The following is a 13,506-nucleotide window of genomic DNA, read 5'->3' on the forward strand; positions in this document are numbered from 1 at the left end:
ATTAAGAAAGTTATCTGACTACTGTCATGATTGTAATTCTCTGCAGGGCGTAGCATATAAACCATTCTGGTCATTATAATGTCCCAACTCAGTCTCACAAAGAATTGTGACATAGTAATGTGGGTCCACAGCCCAGACGTTCTACTTTCACCAAAACACATTTAAAATTGTTCAAAAATAAAGTTTGTTTGGCCACTAGAGGGCGGGGGTGAGGCGAGGATGAGGCGGGGATGAGGCTCCCACAACTCTCTACTGGGGCAACTCTGTGGTCACAGCCGGCTCAGTAACCAGGAAGTAGCTGTGGACTGAAGCAGAAACTGATGTTCACATTCAACTATTTTAGAGCCATTGTTGTGAAACTAGAAGGCTTTGTGCTGTGGGTCAACATTTCTATTCCATAATTATTTGTGAGATCATGTTGAATCTCCATGCTGCACTCTTTAGATCAGTCTCTGCAAGATGGATGTAATTTTGTCTGCAGATTTTAGTATGAAGGTTTAATATGTATATTATTCTGTTCCAGCTGCTTGAGGAGAACATCATCACCTTTGTGAAGATGGAGCTGCGAAGGTTCCGGAGGGTTCTGAGTTCAGATGAGGCAGAATGCTCAGAGAGCCAGAGGGTGGAGGAGGAGGTGGATGGTGTGGAGGAAGAGCCGAGGAGGAGCACAGAGGCTTTTCTAAACATCACACTGCTCTTCCTGAGGAGAATGAAGCAGGAGGAACTGGCTGAGGAGCTGCAGAGGAGTAAGAGTCTTTAACAGCTTCAATGTCATGGAGAGAGAGGGGAGGTGGTGGACAATGGGTGATTTATGTCTGTTAGAGTTTTGTTTCATTTTCAAGACAATGATGCCACCTATAAGTGAAAGAATTAGCAAAACAATATACATGTAGGAACAAATCATTTGGGGCGCCTCATCTAATTCATTTGAATCAGGTGCACAAGCTGTAGCTGGAAGATGCTGTCAAGCCACAGTTCTCAACCGCAACAAAGAAAGAACATATAACCAAACAAGAAACAAATTATTAGAGAGAGAAGAACATTATATTTGAGTTTTGCTCATTTTGATCTACCGTAATTTGACTTGTTAAGACCTGTTTAATTTTTTCTGAATGTATTTGAGTCATCATCGGTTTGGAACATGCCAAATCCATTCCAACAAGAACACAAGATAAAGAAACTGAGTTTAGTCCTCCTTCATGTTGGAACTTTACAGTTTATAGTGGCTATAGTTTAAAATGATAGAAGCCATGAGCATGTCCAAACTCTGCTGAAAATCTAAACATTTGCCAAACGAGATCTATTCATTACAATATTTAAAGGTCAATGAGCAGAATCCCTCTGGATAATCTGGTAAAATTATTAATTTGTTAATGTGCGTGTAATACGCTGAACACAGTGGTGCACACTGGGAAACAAAACAGCACCACACCAGTTGTCTTTCACACTGAGCTGCACACAATCAAGACCTGTTTGTCCACTCACCACTGATGAGTGGAGATACACATTTACCAGGAAATCTCATACCAGCCTCTCATGTTTACCAAAACATCTGCTCACTGATGTTCTTTGTTCTTTCAGAAACTCAACATCAACATCAACATCAACACCCACAACAAAAACACAAATCCAGTCTGAAGGAGAAGTTTCAGTGTTTGTTTGAAGGCATTGCTAAAGCAGGAAACCCAACACTTCTGAATCAGATGTACACAGAGCATTACCTCACAGAGGGAGGGAGTGGAGAGGTCAATGATGAACATGAGATCAGACAGATTGAAGCAGCGTCCAGGAAACCATTGAGACCAGAAACAACCATCAGATGTGAAGACATCTTTAAACCCTTACCTGGAAGAAACAAACCAACCAGAACATTGATGACAAAGGGAGTGGCTGGCATTGGGAAAACAGTCTTAACACAGAAGTTCACTCTGGACTGGGCTGAGGACAAAGCCAACCAGGACATACAATTCCTATTCTTGTTCACTTTCCGAGAGCTGAATCTGCTGAAAGATAAAGAGTTCAGCTTGGTGGAACTTCTTCATCGCTTCTTTCCTGACACCAAAGAAGCAGAAATCTGCAGCTTTGACAAGTTCCAGGTTGTGTTCATCTTTGACGGTCTGGATGAGTGTCGACTTCCTCTAGACTTCAAGAACAACAAGATCCTGACTGATGTTACAGAGTCGACCTCAGTGGATGTGCTGCTGACAAACCTCATCAAGAGGAATCTGCTTCCCCTCACTCGCCTCTGGGTAACCACACGACCTGCAGCAGCCAATCAGATCCCTGGAAAGTTTGTTGACATGGTGACAGAGGTGAGAGGCTTCACTGACCCACAGAAGGAAGAGTACTTCAGGAAGAGATTCACAGATGAGCAGCAGGCCAAAAGAATAATCAAACACATCAAGACGTCACGGACCCTTCACATCATGTGCCACATCCCAATCTTCTGCTGGATCTCTGCTACAGTTCTGGAGGATCTGTTGAAAACCAGTGAGGGAAAAGAGCTGCCCAAGACCCTGACTGAGATGTACATCCACTTCCTGCTGGTTCAGTGCAAACAGCAGAACATCAAGTATCATGGGAGAGCTGAGACAGATCCACACTGGACTACAGAGACCAGGGAGATGATTCTCTCTCTGGGAAAACTAGCTTTTGAGCAGCTGGAGAAGGGCAACCTGATTTTCTATGAAGCCGACCTGAAAGAGTGCGCCATTGATATCACAGCAGCCTCAGTGTACTCAGGAGTCTTCACACAGATCTTTAAAGAGGAGTGTGTGCTGTACCAGCAGGAGAAGGTCTTCTGTTTTGTCCATCTGAGCATTCAGGAGTTTCTCGCTGCTGTCTACATGTTTCACTGTCACACAAACGGGGATGAGGGGGTACTGGAGACATTCCTGAAAGAAGAAGAAGAAGAAGACGAGGAAGAAAAAGAAAAAGAAGAAGAAGATGGTGAACAATCCCTGGATGTCTTTCTGAGGAGAGCCATGGTCAAATCCCTGAAGAGTAAAAATGGCCACCTGGACCTCTTTGTCCGCTTCCTTCATGGCCTCTCACTGGAGTCCAGCCAGAAACTCTTACGAGGCCTGCTGGGTCAGACAGAGAGCAGGCCTGAAAGCATCCAGAGAGCCATCAGCAACCTGAAGGAGATGAACACTGATGATAAGAAATATGTACATTTCTTTACCTCTCCTGAAAGAAACATCAACATCTTCCACTGTTTGATTGAGATGAATGACCAGTCAGTACACCAGGAGATCCAAAAGTTCCTGAAGTCAGAGAACAGATCAGAGAATAAACTCTCTGAGATTCACTGCTCAGCTCTGGCCTACATGCTGCAGATGTCAGAGGAGGTTCTGGATGTGTTCGACCTGGAGGCCTACAACACATCATCATTGGGGCGACAGAGACTGATCCCAGCTGTGAGGAACTGCAGGAAGGCTCGGTTAGTACTCCGTTAATAACAGTATAGAACAGTCTAGACAAGCGGTTTTAAAAGTGTGAGGCGCGCCTCCCCTGACGTGACACGGAAAAAATGTTAAGAAAATGCACAGCCTCCACCGGACATGTCCGTGTGGTCACAAAAGTAGCGTACATGGTTGTCTGCAGAGAGCCTGTATGCACACCCTCTGATGACTGAATTTACGTCACGCAGACCGTGGCTTCATCCGGGGGCACAGCGCCCGCAGTCTGACTGCCTCTGTGAGGTGAGCTCAGGCTGTCAGAGGAGAAACCAGAAAGAAGGAAAACACAATTTTTTTTAAATGCGCGTTTCACCAATCTGATTGCGGCAGTTATTTGTATGTACATCAAACACATATATGGTCATATTTTTGTATCTGTTGGGGAGCTATTTCAGACAAATTTTACAAGATTTATTGGGCTGGGGAACTGTCTGTCCACGCTGGCCAGCCTGGCTGCAGACACAGTCCATAGAGGATGAACATGCAGAGAAAGCAACATTTACTCGATACACTGCACGGGGCAGGTATCCTGCTAGTTATAATAAAGATGTTAAAGATGCTAAAAAAAAAACGACTAAAAGTCCTTCAGAGTGGATAAAGATGTATAAAATGTTTAAAAGAGGTTATTTGAAAATAGCAGGATAAATAGGTTTTAAAATATTAAAGAATTTAGGATAAAGATGTTTACAACATCTTTGGAACTCCTTATGCCCGAGTGGAGCATAGAACAATAATAGTGGCTAATAATGGCAATAACAACAATAATAAATGGTGTGTGTGTGTGTGTGTGTGTGTGTGTGGGGAGGAGGGGTGGGGGGGTGTTGGTCTATATGTTCTCTGAGGGGAGGCGCAGTCTCCCACACTTTGAAAACCCCTGGTGTAGACTAGAGTGACCTTCATACTTGACACTATCAGAGTTACAATATGTCATACCAATGATTAAGATTCAAGATTCAAAAACGGACAAAAGCAGTGTTAAGATGTTAAAAGTGCAGTGCCCATTTAAAAGACAATACTAGTAATAATACTAATGTATTATATAAACCATATATATACATACCTGTATAAACTATAGCCTATATATAAACTGTATAAATAATAATAATATATATATATATAAACTGTATAAAAAAAAATATATATATATATATATATACATATATATATATGTGTGTGTGTGTGTGTGTGTGTGTGTGTGTGTGTGTGTGTGTGTGTGTGTGTGTGTGTGTGTGTGCGCGCGCGCGCGCGCGCAGGAACTAATCTCCCATGCAGACCCTGGCACCGTGACATGATTGCTAGCTACCTAACTACTTGTGTATGAAAGTTTCCCCCAGTCTTCTCCTGCCTTCAGCTCATGCTAGAAATATCATAATTACAGAGTCACATGACCAAGCTGACAAAGTGGTAAATATGATGCTGTAGGCTCAAAACTTTAAAAGTTACTAAACCCCAACCAAATCTGTGGTGAAGCCAGACTGACTCTAATGGTGTCAGGCTGTTCTACTGAGTTGTTTTACCACAACTGAACAGCCTGTAGAGCTCACACTGAAATCTCCATCATTTTTCATTATTTTCTTAAACTGTTTTTTACAGAAATGCTTTAATGATACAATTGCCTTCATGTATTATTTTCTGTTTGGTTTATGCTTATATTATACATTAATCACTTTTGGAAAATGTCAAATTCTATAGTATAAATGATTGTTATTATTATTAGGAGGAGGAGGAGCTTAATAGGTTTTGGTCTCAGCTCTGCTTTGATAATCTCTCATTTCACATTAAATGTGTAAACAGTCTTTCTGTCTGTGAACTCTGAGACCTCAGCTCTGAAGTTCTGGGTTCTGGGTTTTCAGGCCCGGCGCACCTGTGGGTGTGCCTTAAGGTAAACCAGGCGTGGCCATGCTAAATCCTCACGTTTGCTCAATTCTTTGCGCTTAGAGCTAGGGCTGGGCGATATGACGATATATTTCGTCTAAACGATAGAAAATGTATTTCGTTTGATATGAAGCTCTATCGTTTATATCGCCGTGTCGCAAAACACAGGCTTTGCGGCAATAGTTTACGTCACAACGCTTTGTGTTCTTCCACACGGCACATGCGCAGCACGCACGCTGCTAAAGAACAGCAGAAACAAACATGGAGGGAGAAACTGAACCTCCAGCGGCTCCGACACCACAACAAGATGACAACGAGGACCAGCCAACGCAAGACGAGGAGCTTGTACCTAAAAGGGGTGCTTCTTCGATCGCATGGCTGTGGTTTGGATTTAAAAAGACCGACGTGGAGCAGAAAACCGTACTTTGTAGAGTATGCCGCAGCCCGGTCACAACAACGGACTCAAACACCACTAACCTATTTTACCACCTGCGCAAGAATCACGATAAAGAGTACGGAGAGAGCCAACGTCTGAAAGCCGCAAGACTCAGAGCACAGTCGAGTTCCGTTGTTAGTGTTAGTGCTCAAAAGAAAGAAAATAAGGTCCAGACGTTACAAGAGGCGTTTGCCCGTGGCACACCATACAGCAAAGACTCCCGAAGATCCAAGCAGATCACCACTGCCATTGCAAAGCACATCTGCAAAGATATGGCTCCAATTTACACAGTAGAGAAACGGGGGTTTCGTGAGTTGGTGCAAACACTCGATCCAAGATACACAATGCCAAGCCGAAAACACTTCGGTCGAGTCGTCTTGCCTGGCTTATATGACGAGTGCCGGGCCAAAGTGGAGGATGAAATACACCAGGTGATGTACTATGCTACAACAACAGATATGTGGTCGAGCCGAACGACACATCCATATATGAGCCTGACGATCCACTTCATCGACCAGGAGTGGAACCTCCGCAGTCGGTGCTTACAGACTAGCTATTTCCCTGATGACCACACGGGAGAAATGCTGGCCAGAGGTCTCAGGGAAGCTCTCGAGTCGTGGGGACTGCATGAGGATCACATGGTCTGTGTCACCACCGATAACGCCTCCAACAACATCCTTGCCCTTCAGCTGAATGACTGGACACGCCTACAGTGCTTTGGTCACCGTCTTCATCTAGCCATTGGTGAGTGGTCTAACTCTAAACCGATGTAAAATAAATATATATATTAGGGCTGTGCCGATTCACTTATCTCCCGATTCGATACTATCACGATACTTTGGTGCCGATTCGATATATATTGCGATTCACGATTATTGCGATTCTACGATTATTGCGATTCGATATTACGATTTATTGCGATTTTTGTTTATTTTTTTCTTTTATTTTTTCAGTTTGTTTGCTTTTTTACACTAGATTAGAACATGGGAAAAGTTGAATCATACACTAGAGACTGTATATTATATATCATGAGTAGGGCTGGGCGATATAGTTAAAAACAGGGGCGGACTGGGATCATAATTCAGGCCGGGCATTAGATACCAAGCAGGCCAGGCCGATATGGGCCAACGCGCGTGAAATTTGGGCCGTTTGAAGCCAGATTTGGGCCGTTTGAAGTCCAATTTTACAATGAGATGCACCCACTTTAACCCTGAAGTGTAATTATTACTTCAGACTAACTAATAAAGTAATAAAACCACTAGTAAACCAGTAGGCGGCGCCTAGCCTGCTGTTCAGTGAGTGGCCTGACTGCAAGCACCAAAAAAAAAAAAAAAAAAAAAAAAAAAAAAAAAAAAAAAAAAAAAAAAAAAATTAATTTGCGATTATCGATTCTGGAATAAAAGATCGATCCAAAAAATCGTGACATTAAAAATCGCGATACTTAGGTGAATCGATTTTTTCTCCCACCCCTAATATATATAGTTTAATATTTATATTTATTTATTTCAGTACAGTAATACCTTAATGTAGTCTATGGAAACATTTTAGTTAGAGTAACAGCCATGCTAACAACAGCCATGAATGGCGAAATACTCCTCCAATTGAGTTTCATTCTGAGCTAAAAAAAAAAGAAGCTAGAAATAAGAATATTCCACCTGCCTTTTTATCATGATTTTTCCCATCCCCTATAGTGTGCACCTCTATAAAAAATGCAATTTTCCCCATCATATATATATATATTATATATATATATATATATATATATATATATATATATACTTTTTACCTGTCCTGTTGTACAGTGTAAAATATATAAATGTATAGATTAGACGTTACATTTACTTCTCGTTTATTTACACAGGGAAGAGTGTGAAACTAACACAAGTGGACCGAGCAGTCGGCGTCTGCAAGAAGACCGTGGCTGCCTTCTCCAATTCATGGAAGAGAAGACGGGAACTGGCCAAGGCTCAAGCAGAACAAACACCACCCTTGCCCCCTCATCAGCTGATCACAGAAACCCCTACCAGGTGGGGCTCGATGCAAGAGATGGTTGAAAGGGTCATCGAGCAGGAGAAAGCTATCTCACAGGTCCTCCGTGCCGACAAGAAAACACGTCATCTGGCCCTAACTTGGCAGGACATGGACGTTCTGGAGTCCATGAACAAGGCACTGAGTCCTCTCAAGGAGTTTACAGATGCCTTGTCTGGGGAGCTCTACCCAAGTGTTTCCTACCTGAAACCCGTCCTCCATCTGTTCAACAACCAGATACTCAAGCATCAGGATGAGGACACTCCGCTCACCACGACCATCAAAGAGGGCATACTAACCTACCTAAATGAGAAGTATGATGACCAGGCAACCGAGGAGCTGCTCGACATGGCTTCTCTTGTTGACCCTCGGTTCAAAACCACATACATCAAAGAAGAGAGGATCGACTACATGAAGACGAGAGCTGCTGCAGAGATGCAGAGGCTGGTGGCTGAACAAGCAGAGGCTGTCCCCCCCCCCCTGCCAACAGCCACAGCTGCCAGAGATGAGGATGAGCCAGAGGTGGTCCCTGCTAAGAAGAAAAAGAAGAGTTTGAGCAGCTACTTTAAACAAGCAGAGAAGCCAAGCCAAGCGGTCCCTCAGTCAAGCAGAGAGTCCATTGAGAAGGAGCTCAACCTCTACCTCCAACTAGATGCTGGTCCAGACACAGACCCACTGGAATGGTGGAGGCAGCATGAGGCACATTTCCCCCTAGTGGCCAAGCTAGCAAGGAAATACTTGTGCATCCCTGCCACAAGTTCCCCATCAGAGCGCGCATTCAGTGCAAGTGGGAACATTGTTACATGTCAGAGGTCAGCACTTAAACCAGCTAGAGTTGACCAGCTTGTATTCCTGGCACTCAACCTGTAGAAGCCTGAAACGTTGTCTGTCTGTCTGTGTTGCTGAATGCTGCCAAGTGCCAAATGTCTCTTTTTTTTTGATCTTTGGATGTTTTCATATCCAGGCTACTTGAAGGACTTTTGTTATACTTATAGTATAGTGTATACTATATTGTGATCCTTCAGCTACACTTTAAACTTTGAAGGGATCCATTTGTATTTTATATAGCAATATTTTTTTTATTGGCTAGGCCTGTATTTATTTTGGTTTGCTCTGCTGCTACCATTCAAACCACATTTCCCCCTAGTGGCCAAGCTAGCAAGGAAATACTTGCATCCCTGCCACAAGTTTCCCATCAGAGCGTGCATTCAGTGGGAACATTGTTACATGTCAGAGGTCAGCACTTAAACCAGCAAGGGTTGACCAGCTTGTATTCCTGGCACTCAACCTGTAGAAGCCTGAGCTTCAGCAACACAAGGCAAACAAATGTAAACGTTGTCTGTCTGTCTCATTGACAAATGTTGACAAATGTCTTCTTTTTTTTTTGATCTTTGGATGTTTTCATATCCAGGCTACTTGAAGGACTTTGGTTATACTTATAGTATAGTGTATACTATATTGTGATCCTTCAGCTACACTTTAAACTTTGAAGGGATCCATCCATGTTTACATTTTGTATTTTATACAGCAATATTGTTTTTATGGGCTAGGCCTGTATTTATTTTCGTTTGCTCTGCTGCTACCATTCAAAAACTTGGAGTGTTTTTTTTTTACTTGTTCTATTTTACATGTATATCATGATCCTGATTTGGCTGCTGCACTTTAAACTAGAAGTTTTATATTTGTATTTCAAACTGAGTGTTTTAGTTGACTTATATTGTAAGTGTTACTGTTTTCTATGCAGGCTACCTCAGTACCTCTACCTCTAGACAAAAAATAATATTTGGAAGTGAAGTAATGCATGCATGATACTGAGAAGTCAGAGAGAGTGGTGTTGTTACCCAGTAGGCTACTGGCTACATGTTCGATCAGAATCAGAACAGAAGTTGTCGACATGACTGAGAAATGTTGAGCATTTAAAAGTTTGAAAATTTGCACAAAAGTTCTAAATAAAAGAAAAATAATCAAATATGAGACTAAGTAGCTTTATTTGTTGAGTACCGTATATCATTTCAAAATGCATTTCCATGAGGTAATTTTATATAAACCATTGAATTTACTGAAAATGTGCTGTATCGTGATATATATCGTAATCGGGATATAAAATGAGCTATATCGGGATATGGGATTTTGGTCATATCGCCCAGCCCTACTTAGAGCTCTGAAAAGCAGGTCTAAAGCCCCGCTGCACCTGAGTGCACAATTATTCTCCGCACTGCTCCAGCAGTGCACGGGAAATCCTTGGGGCCCTATCTTGGTAGAAGCGCTATCCGCTTTTTGCGCTTGAGTCCGGGTTTGCACGCCTTATGTCTTATGCTATCTTCCCTGCGTCTTATGCTATCGTCTGCCTCCCGCAAGTGCCAATTTGTGTGTTGGCACGACGCCTTCCAGTTTTGCACCAGCATCTGGGCCAAACACAGATGTGGGCGTGCCCTAAGCCAAACCAGGTGTGTCCCCGTAAAATCCTTGCCTTCTGTTATCGTCAGCATGCGCTAAATCTTTGCGCACGGATGTCCCATTAAAATACAAATGCCAGGACATCAAATTCTGCTGCTAAAATTGTGTAACAGCAGATTACTCAGTGAGGCAATCAACTATTATTCACTGAAAAACGTGTATCACATGTAAAGTACCACAATCATGCTGATATCCTCTTTCTACAGTGGGCTAACCCCCCTCTCTCCCCCTCTCTCCAAAACCTTGTGTGTGCGCACACACACACACACACACACACACAGTAGATTACTTTGAGCAAGTCGTGTCCCTGCAATTGCACGCATGCAATTAAGATGAACCTGGGACTTGGGACAATTCTGATATGTTGAAATAGGCTAGAATTAAATTCTCACACATCCCTGCCTATTAAAGAAACAAATATTTTTACATCTGTATGTTATAGCCTATTTATATGAACAAAACGTCTAATGCACGTGGACAACCATATGACACTTGCACATATGAAATGGAGGGAATGAAAGGAGCGACACTGATTTGCTGTGTGGATGATAACGCCCGCACCAAGCCTGCACGCCTCTGAATAATTTCCAGAGTTAATCCTGCATAAATCACTGTGGTGCTGGGACAAGTGGCATTTTGCGCATCACAGAGAATAGCAGATGATTTGGGAACGTCCATTAATTTGTGCTTCGCCCGGTGCAAGCGCTAAATTACCGCTTTTGCCACGATAGGGCCCAGTGTTATTGTTATGTGATGGTGTTGATGAGATGTTTGATGCGATGCTGTGGAGATGTCCAAATTACGCATGGAGATTACACTGTCCATCGTGCAATTTCATTCAAATTCATTTGCAGAAACAGTTAAATGCCATCCTTAAAATGAATAGACAACACCTGTTTGATATTCCCTTAAGTGCACATTAAAAAATAACATTATTTTGGGAGTTTATGTGAAAATTATGAGGTGAAAATGTTTTGTTGATCGATTATACCCCCCCTCTCTCTCCAAAACTGCACGCGTGCACACACACCATACAGATTAATTAATCACCAATGCCTTAATGCCAATTAATAGCCTACTATAGCCTACATACATCTGTCAGTTCCCATCTCCCTCCCTCAGGAAGAAAATAGGATACAAATAGGGGTTAATGGGAAATGAATTGAGAAAACTTGGACATTGTAGCCTACTTGCAATATTATTGTCAATCAAATGTCTCTGTTTCCCCGTTGCAAACACGTTTCTATTTTCCAGCCAACTAAAGAACCTGAATTGCATCAATTAAAAGCTGCAAATCACAGATGTTTTTAAATGATGTGATGATTGTTGTGAGATGTCAACACACTTGAGCACGCCCCCATTTTGTGGTGCCCTCAGCGCTAAACACGCGCAAGAGCTAAATTACAGCTTTTATGACGATAAGGCCCCTGGTCTCAGCTCTGAAGTCCTGGGGCCCTATCTATCTTTGTAGTAATTCACATGTATTAACTCTCACATGTAAAAAGGACACAGACTCACTGCTTGCCTCTAACGTGAAGGTGATAGTAGGAACTCTAGAATTAAGAAATTCCTTCAAGCCCTCCAGCTCCTCAGATGAACCAGTGAACACAAAACAAATCATCAATCTATCTACCAACATTTGACAAAAGAACAAGAAGGATTGTTCTTATAAACATAATCAACCTCAAATGTGCCTCGTTTTATATATGAGGTCACACCCATTCTCTCATTAACACTGAGGAAAGCCACAGGCTGAAACACCTCTGTTCACTGCTGCTGTGTGGATTTAAACCTTTTTTGCAAACTTGACCTGTAGCCTAAGTGCTGCTAGTTCCATTTGACTTTTCAGTATTTGCTTGAGTCTAAAGTGAGTGAAGAAAAGATATGAATATATAGGCTACAATACAATAAGCAGCTCAATCGGTGCAGGGAGATCACAGAAACAGAGGTAGGCAACAGCACTCGAATTAGAGTAAAAGCACACTGATGATGGCCTAAGGCTGAAACGCATCTGTTTTGCCCTTAATAAAAAAAACACAAGATTTACTCTAATTCTAATGTTGCCTACCTCTGTTTCTACAATACAATAAGCCCTATTGTATTACCTGCCTTCATCTGAGAAATCCATTGCCTCCCTTTCTCTCTCTCCCTATCTCTATACAGTATATCTCTCATTCTCTCTTGGCAATGTAAATAAATAAATAGATAATGATAGATAGAGTTAATTTGCAGGAACAGTTAAGTGCCATTCTTAAACTGAATAGACAACACCTGTTTGATACTCCTGATTTTGCACGGAGCACACAGGCTTTTTGCGCAGCAGGGAGAATAGCAGAGGGTTTGGGCACGCCTCTAAATTGCACTAGTGCCCGCCGTTAAACACTGCACAAGCGCTAATCAGTGCGTTTGTGAGACCAGGGCCCCTGGTCTCAGGGGAGCGTACCTATGTTCCCCGGGTCCTATATTCCCCGGGTCCTATGTTCCCCGTTTTTGTGGGACCGGGGAACATAGAACCCTTCCTAACCTCCCCCAGACCCTAACCCAAAACCTAACCTCTCCCACCCCTCACGCCTAAACCTAAGGTCGGCATTGCGGGTGGTCGGCATAGCGGATAGACACCCCAAATGTTACGGAGAGTGTTAAAAACGGGGAACATAGGACCCGGGGAACATAGGGATGACCCCGGTCTCAGCTGTGAAGTTCAACTTCTTTATTCTTTATTCAGATTGAGGTTCTGCGAGTTGAGAGAGGCTCACTGTGAAGTCGTGGCCTCAGCTCTGAAGTCCAACTCCCATCTGACAGAACTGGACCTGAGTGACAGCAACCTGCATGATTCAAAAAAAGTGAAGCTGCTCTGTGCTGGACTGGAGAGTCCACACTGCAGACTGGAGACTCTGAGGTCAGACATCATATTTAATAATGTGCTGATATGAATATTATTTGAATTTTGTAATGTGTGGACGTCTGTATAGAGTCGATCAATCTGAAATCAGACATGATCTGGTTTTAGGGGCTTAGATCTCAAATTCTACTCATGTTGTTGGCCTTAATCATTTTACTCTGGAGAGGAGAGAGAGGGAGAGTCATATAGGCCCTAAATCACCTGATTACTATTTATGCAACTTCTTTGATTCTGTTATATAATACTTGCTTTCTTGCCTTTAAAGGACGGCTTTACTGGTAATCAACACACTTTGTATCATATATAATCTCAGTAATATAAGCACATAGGCAGCCTTTATCTTCTCT

General features: G+C 42.6%; 1 protein-coding gene across 1 annotated transcript in view; it reads left to right on the top strand.

The window, feature by feature from the left end:
• Positions 1-626: 626 nt before the first annotated feature.
• The window catches only part of LOC310791522 (protein NLRC3-like), a 39,315-nt gene continuing 26,435 nt past the window's right edge, over positions 627-13,506 (top strand). The window contains exons 1-3 of the mRNA XM_083653196.1: positions 627-746; positions 1,582-3,442; positions 12,983-13,100. Of these exons, the coding sequence (XP_083509322.1) occupies positions 710-746; positions 1,582-3,442; positions 12,983-13,100 (2,016 nt within the window). The 5' untranslated portion in view covers positions 627-709. The remainder of the gene's footprint in view (positions 747-1,581; positions 3,443-12,982; positions 13,101-13,506) is intronic.

The sequence above is a fragment of the Poromitra crassiceps genome (genome assembly GCF_964638095.1).
Source record: "Poromitra crassiceps genome assembly, chromosome: 16".
In the NCBI taxonomy this organism is placed as follows: domain Eukaryota; kingdom Metazoa; phylum Chordata; class Actinopteri; order Beryciformes; family Melamphaidae; genus Poromitra; species Poromitra crassiceps.